This window comes from Misgurnus anguillicaudatus, chromosome 13, assembly GCF_027580225.2.
Source record: "Misgurnus anguillicaudatus chromosome 13, ASM2758022v2, whole genome shotgun sequence".
NCBI lineage: Eukaryota > Metazoa > Chordata > Actinopteri > Cypriniformes > Cobitidae > Misgurnus > Misgurnus anguillicaudatus.
In genome coordinates, this window is record NC_073349.2 from 23,716,720 (window position 1) to 23,729,197 (window position 12,478).

The window sequence follows — 12,478 nt, forward strand, 5'->3', positions numbered from 1 at the left end:
GGGTGAATGGCACTTTCACATTCACTTTGCAGCCCTCTATCGGCCAAAACCGCACTAAAGAAGTTTCCAACCGTCGGGTAGTGGTCCTGTAGTTCGAGTGAAAACTACAAAAACTGGCTTTACGGCAGACCTACAATCCAATCAGAGCCAGCTATGCTGCAGTATTTACGACAGTGGTAATGAACAATTACGCTTCTAACCTGTAGGGGGATCAAAGAGCAATAAGTCTTTAGTGTTGCTTTAAATGAACATGAAACATTTTCAGTCTTTATCTTTTACAGTAACTTACTGGCAACCAGCTGCATAATTACAGCAATTTTTTACAGTGTACCCTACGCTGCATCCAAAAACTACGCTGCCTCATGAGGCAATGACTTCGGAGGCATGAAGGCAGCTCAGAGAAAACACTTAATAGGCAGCGTGTTTGAAATATAAACAGAGAGCGCCTTTGTGATAACTAATCACATATTTGAAAACGACAATATAAATTTCTCACTAGAAATCCAATTAAAAGGTGTAAAAAGTGAAAATATACATTTGTGCTCTGGCCGCATTCTTGGCCGCCATTTTATTTTTTCGAACTCGACCAGGCTTAACCAATCACATTCCCCATGCGCACACACGCATAGAATTGTGGGACAGGACGATGGAGGTATCTTAGGAGTCAGAAAGTAAACCTAACATTGTATTCGGACATACCTTGATGCCTTCCTGCCTTGGAATGCTGCCTCAGAAGGCAGCAATTTAGATTTTTCCGCAGGCTGGAGAGGATCGTGAAACAAAATTTGGGGAAGATTCACTATCTGCGCAGATATTTACAGTGCAATCGAGTTTAAGGTCAAAAATAGATTCAAAATTGTATGATGTGTCTATTGTGTGAGTAGGATGCATTACAAGATCTGGCAACTGGACAACCTTTATATATAGTATATTGCTGTGATTATTCATGTTAGGGCTGTTCAAATTACGTACATTTTCCGAGAGATCGAACATATGCCAACATGGTGAAGTTATTTTATATAGTGCTGTCAATGTACAATGTTTATAGAATAAACAATGCAATCGAGTAATAGTATGTGGCCACTTCCAACTCAACCTCCATTATTATTATTATATAATGCAAACCCAGAAAGAGACTCTTTGTACATGTGCTGAATGACACAGGAAAAACAAACCAAAACCGAAACAAATAAACCAACCATATTCACTGCCCATGCAAATTTAATCTGATAGCTTCTGTGTATTTGTAAGTGTATGTTTGCATAAAAGCCGAAGGGTTATTTAGAGTGATGCATACGGGTTTAGCAATGGATAATTCAATCAATAGTGAGATTAAAGCAAATTCATAAGGTGTCAAAAGGGGGGTGAGAGAGATATGTAGCAGGAAAACTGTTTTATATTGTGTTCATTGTGTATATGTACCCATGTTGTAAGGGAGGTGTTGGGTACATATGGGCACCCCATGACCCCACAGGATAATTCCCGCCCCAGACCACCGCTCACACGCCAACCCTACTTTATTTCCTTTAGAATGGATGGTGTCAAATATGGATGTACAGTAGAGAAGCAGACCCAGGTAATGGTCAGGTCAACACACATGCCACACTTACCCTGTGATATATTTTTGTATTTTTTTGTTGATAATGTATATATATGTCATAAATCTGCTAGTGTTTGATGCATTAAAAAAGTGTGATGTGTAGTGCAGAGCCAGGCCAAAGCAAAGGCCTTGTCAACACACACGCCACACTTACCCTATTTTATATTTTGTTTGAATGTGCATAGTGTAATGTCTAAAATAATAATAATAATAAAGGGGTAAGGCATGAAAAGCAGGCCAGACTGAAGCTGGGAACCCCGAGGGAAAGATTACGGGGGGCAACAAAGAGGCAAGTGCCCCAAACCCTAGTGTGTTATTATTAATAGAGTTGAACAGGTATTGCATTAAGATACAGTCTATAAGCAGGTTTTTCCACGATGCAATATGAATTTTGTTTCTTGTGTTCCAGTTCACGAGGATCGTTTTCTTTGCGATGACCAAAATAAAGTTAAAGTTTGTTGCTGCTAAGTCTCGGAGTAGGCAAAGGGAGGGGGCCATTGGGATGTGACATCCAATAATGACGGACAATGATTTAGTCACACTTTCCCAGAACTGTTGGAGTGCAATACGAAAGTGTGTGAACATGTATCTGTTTTTTTGTGTGCAATATGTGCAGATTTTTAGGTGAAACCTATTTTGAACAATTTCCATCCTGTTAGGTGGGATCTATGGAGTACTTTATACTGTACGAGTTGCAGGTTGGCATTTCTGGTCATCGAGTAAATATTTTTGCTCAACAAATCGGGATCAGGAGTAATGAATAAATCTGATTCCCATATAAGTTTAATATATTGTCTGATTTTGATATTATTCTGTATATTTTTAGAGTATTTTTTAGGCCGTCCCTTCTGCAATTAATGGTGAGAGATCTGGAGTAATTTTCCTGAATTTTCATTTTTGACTGGATAGATGACTTAATTTGTAAAAAACAATTACTCCTGATGCCGTATTTCTAGTAAATAGTTGTGTGACGCCCTTTTCTGCCCAAGTTAAAGGCACACCATGGAACTTTTTGGCCACTAGGGGGTGCTAGACATGTAATTTTCATGCCTAGCGCCCCTTGAGGCCACAAGCGCCGCAGCACTGTCGCAAAGGAAAGGAACTGCAACCTTAAAACTAAACTAAAAATTTAAAATGCGAAACGATCAACATTTTGAGAAAACAGGGAAAAACGCAGTCATGTTACAACTTTCTAATGAGGAACTCGTCGTGGCAGAAGCCATCTCAATCTGAAGGTTGCAGCCTCCGGATGTCGTATTTCTAAGCTGCATACATCATCAAGACAGTATTTCAGAATATTAACAATTATAAAGTTGACTATTATACTTAGTTAATCGTAAATTGTTGCAGTATGCTTATGACTTGCGAATGTAATGCTCAGTTTACCTTAATAAACCAGGCATGATGACGTATGCAGCCTCCATATTTGACCTCCGGAGGCTGCAGCCTTCCAATTGAGAAACGACCAGAAGTATTTCCTTGCCTTTTTCCAAACAAATATTGTTGCATCGTCTCTCTCTCCCTCGCCACCAGGATTTTCCGAAATGGCGCTCGTTTTTCCTCTCTTTTGTGTGAAAAAAAAATTGTCGCTCTAAATCCAATAAACCGATGTGTTTAGGCAAAGAGTTTAGGTCTGCCGCTTTGATCGTGAGTTTATATAAAAATTGCCTTAAAGGGGAATTGAACCCAGGTCGCCCCTGTCATAGGTCCATGACACTAACACAGTGCCACAGAATCACATAATAGAAGTTGCTCTCTACACTCCTTAAGTAGCCTCCAGCAAAATTCACGTTAAAATAAATTGTGTGGAGGAAATTACGTATGCCGTAAAGCAGTCGAATTTTGTAGTTTTTCTTTTGTGCTCTGGTTACTACCAGAAACCCTAAGTTTTAAAATACGAGTAAAAGTGATACAGACCCCGTCAGGCTATGGTAGACATTCAACCTATTTAAAGTCGATGTACTATCACAAGGGTCTTGAAAATTTATTATGAAGGTTAAAAAACTACATGGTGTCGCTTTAAGTGGCTTCTTGTTAATAGTGAAATCTGGGTTATATTCCAAATGGGGGTGTAGATGGCGATTTTCTCAATTGTAGAGTTGTTGTGTTCACACACAGCCCACAAATTTATGTTCAAACATCTTTAAAAGTGGATTTTGCATAATATGTGACCTTAAAAGAATTTTTTTCCAAGAAAAAAAGAGTTTTCCATTTGTAAATATGTAAATTGCACTTTATGAAAAGTAGGTTTAGGGCAGGTTTGGTAACCAACTGACAGATGGTCTTTATCTAGTTTTGTCAGCTCATTTATTCCAGAACAAAACCTGTTTAGTGAAGCTGAGCTATTTCATCTTGTTCAGCATCATTCATCTGCACAGTCAACATGCAACAAGAAAGGCTGAGCTTAATTTTCTGTATGTTCATATGTTTTTAAAGAAAAAACTATTTTGCTGTAGATATGAGCAGTAAAATTGATACTTTTGTTATAGTTTTACTCTATTTACTTTATTTTTCAGTGCTGGTAATACTTTGTTGGCGTGGTAAGATCAAATTTCTATATTTGTGTAAAAAAATCTAAAATTTGTAAAAATTTTAAATACATACATTTACCAATTTAGCAAAAGCTTTTATCCAAAGACTTACAAATGAGGACACATTACCAGGAAAATTTGTCCAAAAAAATTAAAGGAGCTAAAAATAATACATACTACGTATATTATGTCTGTGGACTATTCAAGTGCTGATTGAAATCTAGCATATTCTGTTTCTTGAATATTGGTGGTTGTAGTACATCTGGTGGGGGTTTGTTGTACTTTGTGGTGTCTCTTTAGGTGTCAAAGCTGTAGACCTCACCGCCTGTGAAGGAGAAACTGCTCAACTCACCTGTGGTTAGTTCTCTGTCTTTTATTCAGTTTTTTGCAATTTTATGTTTATTGTACTGTCAAGAATATTAAAAATCGGTGGGCATTGATTCGACAAGGTCCAAATAGGTTTCTTGTGAAGTTCATGTCAGGTGAACTGACATAAACCTCAAAAGACCCATATATTGTAGCAGTTGGAGTCGCTTATATATCAGATGTGAATGCAAGCTTCTAATCAAATATTTTAAATGAAAACAAGTAGTAAATATATCACTGTAGCATTACTGCTCTTTAAACGCTATTTGTCTTTCTTTTCTGAGATTTAACATCTCAGGTAATCGCTTGCGACTCAGACATTGCGAGTCTCCATTGTGGTGAGTTTTCTGTAAACATAGAATTTGCACAGTTTTTAAAACTCTTTAAGTGTATATATAACATTTATAATGTTACTTTTCTATCAACAGACCAGGGACACATTAAAGTGCTTTCAGCCAATTATGGACGTACAAACAGTGCAACCTGCTCAGGTGGAAAACCAGCCAATCAGATCTCAAATGTTCAATGCACTCAAGATTCATCCCTAAATGTGCTGGCCAGTCGGTAAGAACAGCATAAACTTCATTACAGCTTAAAGGACGTTAATATGTTTATGTTGATTATTTTTTTATATTTCATGTTCTGTGTTGACAGATGTGATGGACGAAAAGATTGTTCCATTCCTGCAATTAGCACAGTTTTCGGTGATCCGTGTGTAGGAACGTACAAATATCTGAATGTGTCCTACATCTGCATACCATCAAGTAAGTTCATATTAACACATTCATTTAAATAAATATTTAATACCTTTTTACATGAATAGTTAGTTGTTTGTCTCTCTACAGGTGCAATAATACAGAAACGGACTACTTGTGAGGGAGACACAGTCAGTATCAACTGTAGTAAGTTCAAATTGATCTGTGTGTGTGCTATAAGGATTTGCTAAAAAAACTAACAAAACAAATACATTTTCATAAGAAATGTTACTTTTTGTCAACAGACAATCGGTTTATTAAAGTGCTTTCAGCCAATTATGGACGAACAAACAGTGCCACCTGCTCTACTGGAAAACCGTCTAACCAGATCTCAAATGTTCAGTGCACTCAGAGTTCATCCCTAAGTGTGCTGGCCAATCGGTAAGAACATTGTAAACATTATTAGGATATAAAGTGTTTTTTATATATATATATAAATTGCTGTAATTCACTTTTTTTACAGATGTGATGGGATACATGCTTGTTCTGTTTATGCGAGTTCCACAGTTTTCGGTGATCCATGTTCTTATATTTTCAAATACTTGAACGTGTCCTACATTTGTCACCCAAGTAAGTTACTATTTTGGTCCTGCTATATACAGTACAGATACCTCATTGTAGACTTAACTAGTTCTTGTAACTACTTAAACATGTTATATTTAAACATGTTTGTTAAACCAAATGACATAGCATTTTTATCAGTAAGGGGATTTCTAAGTGGGCTATTGACACAAAATTTCCACCAAATGTAGCCATCAAGCCAAATGTTGAGTTCAGAACATTTAAGTATACAAGTTTAGTCATAATAAATAAAGTGAAATGACACATGGAATAAGTATTAAACACACTTTATTTAAAACATTGTACAAAAGCCTTACAATTTCTGCAGTGTTGCCAACTATTATCCATTGAAAGTAGCTAAAGTCTGCTCTGAAAGACACTAAATGTCCCTAGCTGATGTCATGTGGTCATTTGCATATTCACAGCATCATTGCATTGTATTTGCATTCAGAGCACATTAGATCAGACTGGCCAAGTTTGCTTTACTTGATTTTTGGCTTCTTCGATAAGTCACATAAAAAAATCACAGGTTGCAGGTTTTTGGTCTTAATTTTAAAAAATATAGTATGCTATGAGTAATGCCAGGGACACATTGTGCAATTTTAAATCCATGGGCGACCACAGGCGTAAGGACAGTTTGAAGTGATTTTTAACAACATATCCTCAGAATGCATACTCAATAAAATGCATGCTCAATAAAAGGGAAGACATCTGGGGATGTTATGTGAACTTGGCTTGATGTGAACTTGTAATTGGAACAGTACTGGTACACAAGTCCAGACAAGAACGTATATTAAGAAACGAGTAATTTCGAAAAAAAAATTCGAAAAAAAAGACATGGACTACAAAACACAAGATACAGATACATGACAAATTATTTCTAGTCCAAAATAAACTTGAATTTGGTGGCATAGTTTTTGCCCAAATTATATTTAGGGACAGTATCCTGGACAGGGCTTATCTTTGTCCCAGACTTAAATGCACATTTGAGCTTAAGACAAAACAATGGCACTGATTTATGTTATGATATGTGTTTTTAAATTAAGACGCACAGTGCACACCTGTATGTTTTTTAAGGATGTTTGTAAAAACAACTTCAATGTCCTAAAATAACTCAGGCCTAGTCCAGGATTAATTTAAACCCTGTCTGGGAAACTGCCCCTTAATCATGTAAGCAAAGTAAACAGTGATTACAAGGTGTTTATTGGTTAGATGTCTATTAAAGGTGCAGTGTGTCATTTTTAGCGCCATCTAGTGGTGAGGTAGCGAATTGCAACCAACGGCTCAGTCCACCGTTCATCCCTCGCTTTTGAAACGCATAGAAAAGCTACGGTAGACGACACCGGAAAAAAAATATGTCATTGTCAGAGACAACTTAGTAAAAAAAGTTTGTCCATTATATCTTTCGCCGCCAGCGTTTTTTAAAAAAGTTGCCAGCCAGCGCCAGCTTTTTTATGATTTTCACAAAAGTTTAATGCCTTCCAGAAAATGTTCTTCTTTAAATATATAAACATACAATATGCCAAATGAAAGAACAGACCCTCTGCTTTCAAACAACAAAAAAAGTTTCATTCTACCTTCAGAATTTCTTTTGTAATCAGCTTTTGAATATGGGTAGATTTCTGCAAAAACACCACATTTTGAGGATAAAGCTGAAATAATTAATTTTTTGTGACAGACTTTTCATAGAGATCCCATTCAGAGCGATCATTAAAACAGACATGGACATGCAGCCGCTTGCCATAGGGGAATACTTCCGGGTTTAAAAAGTTGCGGAAGGGCGCCACCTGGTGGATAATAGCGGTATTGCGGAAAGCCGGAAATACCCGTCATTGGCAGGGAAGCGTTTTCTCTTGATTGACGAGATATCTCGTCATTGGCTTCGAAAGAGTTAAGGACTTCTGTAGAAACATGGCGGCACAAAATGGCGACTTCCACATAAGGGGACCCTCTGTGTATGTAGATAAAAACGTCTCGTTCTTAGGTAATAAAAACATAATGGTTCATTATGACAGGTCTTTATACACCCCTGATAATATGTTTTGTACATTATTTTGCATTTCTGTCAAGAGATCCTTCTAAAAATTACACACTGCACCTTTAAGTTTTTATTTTGCCTTTTGTTTTGGATGGCTATTAGATATCTTTTCAAAATTGTATTGCTTGCTGGGATCTGTCTCTCCAGTGTTTGAAGCATAGTGAATTATTATTATTACTGTACAATATTTTTTCAAAATACCTCCGGGAACAAATCAGTTCTTTTAATCGGCTCCATATTTGGTTTTGGCACTAATAGGTGTTAGTTTTGGTTTCAGTTTTGCTAGAATCATTTCTTACACACACATATGGCTTAGCTTCAGAGCATATATGTAAATATATGCAATATATAAAATAATAGCCAATATATGTAATATTATTTTTTTACACACACAAACACTTGTTACTATTTATCAACAGACAATCAGTTTATAAAAGTGTCTGCAGCCAATTTTGGGCGTACAAATGGCACAACCTGCTCTACTGGAAAACCAGCTGACCAAATCTCAAATGTTCAGTGCTCTCAGAGTTCATCCCTAAGTGTGCTGAACACTCAGTAAGAACAATGTAAACATTAAAATTATGGGACATTCAAATTATTGCCTGTAGTCTTTTAAAAATTGTTTATACTGTTTGTTGACAGATGTGATGGACTTAAAGATTGTTCTGTTCCTGCAAGTAGCACAGTTTTCGGTGATCCTTGTTTAGGAACCTACAAATACCTGAATGTGTCCTACACCTGTGGCCCAGGTAAGTTAGTAACTGTTATATAGTTGTGTTTACATAAATTTTAAATTGTGAATTGAAAATATGCCCAGTGAAAAACACATACAGTACATTTTACAAAAACTGCAATATACAGGTCACCTTACGTGCATAAAAGTCAAGATCATTCTTTAAAACTGCAAAATCATTTTTAGCCAAGCACACAGTCTGAAAGGGTTGTTTCTTAACTCGTATTGAGTAATGGGTGCACTATTAAGTTATCGCTGAACTGTTCACATTAACAGAAATTTTGACCGGAGTGCCCAGACTTTTGCATGCCATTATACAAACCTATCAACCCCGGTCGGCATGATTTTTGGGAGGACAAAATGATTTTTTATTGCATAATGGTTAATGGAAACTGTGTTATTTCACAATGTTATTTTACCTTAAAATCTGCAATCATTTAAGAACACATGTTTTCCCCAGTCTCTCTTTATACCATACAATATATGTTATCACCTTAATAGCAAATATTGTTATAAATGTTATGATTTTTTTTACAATAGACCCATCCTCTTTGACCTAGAAGTGAAAGCATCAACACATCAAATCATCTTTGTGACCTTCTGTAGAGTGAGGTGGAAATCTTCTTGTTCATTTATTCCTCTGTTTTCTTTATGAGATTTAATAATTAGATTTAATAAATGGTGATTTTATATTAGAACGAGCATGTTTATAACATTGTGTAATATCTGAAATCAGTGGATGTTTCTTTTGATTTATCCTGAATTTTGGAGTAAGGTTCATTCTGTCCTAATGTAACCAACTGTGTCTGTTCAATAAATTGCTTATAAATACAAGTTCTTCTTTGTGTTTCCTCTGCTGTAGATTAGTAGTTACCAAACCCCTTTCCTGGAGATCTACACTCCTGTATACTTTAGGCCCAACCCAGCTTCAGCACACCTGCCTCAATTTTTTTAGGTAGCCGTGAAAAGTTGATGTTTGATTGGGGTTGGAGGAGGTGAACTGTACAGGAAAGTAGATTTCCAGGAACAGGGTGGGTGATCACTGCAAATAGTCCAAAAATGTATAAATTATTATTTTTTAAATAAATGTTAAATTTTACGCCAAACTTTCTTTGTCCTTAAGGTTTATGTGATTTAGTCCCAACTGTTTTAATCCATTTTTGAAAATATAAATGTCTGGTTCTGTAAATAAGATAGACCCCATCCATACATTTAACATACAACAAAACCTGACCTTCATTACTTGTATGTTGACGTGTTTTAATAAACCTCATTTCTTTCTTGTAGACAGCAAGACTGGTGTTTAGTTATAGTCTTGTTAATCTTTAACATTAGTAAGAATTTGACATCTACACTGATGGTAGAGCTTCGAATCAATTGAACCAATTGCCTCGAAAATTGATTCAGTTTTTTGAAGCAGTTCGAAACAGCACACACGCTGGCGACCCCTGCTGGTCAAAATAGTGTAAAAGCAGATATGTCCAAACATTTTACACTCTTTTTTACAAAATAATAGCAAAATTTTTATTACAATATGTTAAATTAATTATTTAATAATTATTTAACTTAATTAAGACATAGTTAAAAGTGTATTATGTGTTTTTAGTTTAATTTAGGGCAAACAAATCATTAAAACTAACTACCCTTTTAATTATGCACATTTTTTGTCATTTAATCTGTCTATAAACAAAAAGTAGACAAAATGGCAGTGTTATTAGTCGGAAGGATACATGTTTTATGAGTTTGCATAATAAAACTGACCCGAGTTCACTGAAACATATAAGACACTGGTCATGTGATCAACTCCCCCTAGTGGTGAACCATCGGATTTTCGAACCGTTTCGATGACGTAATGAAGCCTCGTTTGCTAAAATCACGTGACTTGGGCCAGTTTGAAACACGCTCCGAACCACTGATTCGAAACAAAAGATTCGTAAATGTTTCGAAGCCTCATGAAGCAGTGCTTCGAAAACGAGCATCACTATCTACACCTACTGTTTCAAACGAATTTTTGCACAAACATGGGAATACACAGGAAATATATGTATCTATGTACATTTTAGTTATCCAAATTTATACAGTCTTCAAGTTTTTATCTAGTAGTAGTTTCAACTCTTTGGAAAAATCCAAATATTGTAGGCCACACATTATTTGAAAAACAAAAACATGGGTGTCTATTTGAATACCAATATAATTTTCTACTGTACAGTGTGTGGATAATATTGTTAACATTGTGAGTTTGACAAAACGCTTATAAGGTTTTGACCTATCAGATACAATAAGAGCGATGATGTCACACGATGACGCCGCTTCTGCTGCTGACTGCCAAATTATAGACAAGCGTCTTGAACATCTTGAAGCGTTATATTTTGACTAAAAGTCACAGAGTTGTTTTCTGCGTGTAAGTGCATAAAAACAGAGGGGTTTTTTGTCTATGCGTAACGCTGGTTTTTACCCTTGAGGTTTAGCTTTGTATAAAGTATTTTACTACAATCCTTGTAATAACTGCTGTTCGTGTACAGTATCGGTAAGAAATTAAGGGAAATGAATTAGAAAATAACAGGTACTGTCTTTTATTAGTATGTCGCCTAAATTTGTGTTTTTATCAGTCTTTGGTCTTCAAAAATACTTAAATCGTTTTTGCCGTTTCAGTTTAGTTTTTTAGTTTTCTGCTGATTGACCAACACAGTACATTGGCCGTTTCTCATTGGCTGCAGCCTCCGGAGGTCGCATTTTCAAGCTGCATAGCTACGTCATTAAGACTTATTCAGAATATTATCAATTATAAAGTTGACTATTATTATTAGTTAATCGTAAATTGTTGTAATATTCAGAATATTATGCGTATGACTTGCAAATCTATTTTTTTTTATTGAGTAAAAGAATATAAAACATTATACAGTTTTATACAAAACAAAATATAGTGTTAATTGGACATCGGGCATTTGAAAATAGTGCTTTAAACATGTTAATGACTTTTTGTTTTTTAACAATTTTAAAGAAGAAATAAAACATTCAAATTCTGCTAAAAACACCTTGAAAATTGGGGATGCATTTAAATACTTTTGTTTATGTATATAGAATTTAGCCTGTAATATGAATAAATTAACAATGTACTCAAGATCTTTGTTTGCATTGTTTTCATAGTGTACAATGATATCCTTTAAAGAAAAAAAATATTTATCCTTTACTTTACTAAAAATATAGGTTGCCAATTCTTTCCAAAAAACTTGGGTTATGTTACAAGAAAAAAATAAACGTGTTAACACTTCTTTCTCAATTTTACAAAAGGAACATAAATCATCAATATCAGAGTATTTTGAAATTATTGACTTAACAGGGTAAATGGTATGCAAAATCTTAAAATGTATTTCTTTAGTTTTGTTATTTATACAATATTTAAAGGGAATTAACCAAGCTGTTTTCCAATTAATATTCTCGATAATAGAGTTCCAAAAGAATTTTCCTCTGGGTATTAATTTATTTTGATTTTGTAATATAGTGCAGATATGTTTGTTATTGCATTTTTATCAGTCAGTGCAAGACCATTTAACATTAATTTGGGTTTTATCGTCACTTTAGAGTTATAAAGAACATGACCTTTAACAAGATGAATAAGAGTAAGAGGAATAGCTTTACAGACTGAATTAAATTCCTTGAAATGCACAGGGAAATTGTGGATTTGCATAAATTGTTCATAGGGTAAAAGATTTCCATAATTATCAAACATATTCATAAGATGATTAATATCCCTTTTAAACCAATTTCTTAAAAATAAAGATTTATTACCAGTTGTTATGTTGGCATTATTCCAGATGAAGGAAGTATGAGGAGAGAAATTATGTGAATAGCATATCTTCCAGGCTAACAGCACTTGTTGGTGGAATTTGGATA

General features: G+C 35.1%; 1 protein-coding gene across 1 annotated transcript; it reads left to right on the forward strand.

Annotated features, from left to right (window-relative positions):
- Positions 1-3,983: 3,983 nt before the first annotated feature.
- On the forward strand, positions 3,984-9,802 carry LOC141369252 (L-rhamnose-binding lectin CSL3-like). Its single transcript, XM_073874829.1, has 12 exons — positions 3,984-4,014; positions 4,117-4,140; positions 4,432-4,488; positions 4,782-4,835; positions 4,926-5,061; positions 5,152-5,261; positions 5,343-5,399; positions 5,498-5,633; positions 5,716-5,822; positions 8,271-8,406; positions 8,494-8,600; positions 9,125-9,802. Exons 1-12 carry the CDS (start codon positions 3,984-3,986, stop codon positions 9,142-9,144), a joined length of 975 nt encoding a protein of 324 aa, XP_073730930.1. The 3' UTR covers positions 9,145-9,802.
- The last annotated feature ends 2,676 nt before the right edge of the window (positions 9,803-12,478 follow it).

What these genes read in the sequence shown, in the direction of transcription:
- LOC141369252 (XM_073874829.1), top strand. Translation starts at nt 3,984, where the DNA reads ATGCAACAAGAAAGGCTGAGCTTAATTTTCT. An exon ending in CTACATCTGCATACCATCAA is followed by an intron (nt 5,262 to 5,342) that starts GTAAGTTCATAT and finishes GTCTCTCTACAG; the next exon opens with GTGCAATAATACAGAAACGG. An exon ending in GTCCTACATTTGTCACCCAA is followed by an intron (nt 5,823 to 8,270) that starts GTAAGTTACTAT and finishes ATTTATCAACAG; the next exon opens with ACAATCAGTTTATAAAAGTG.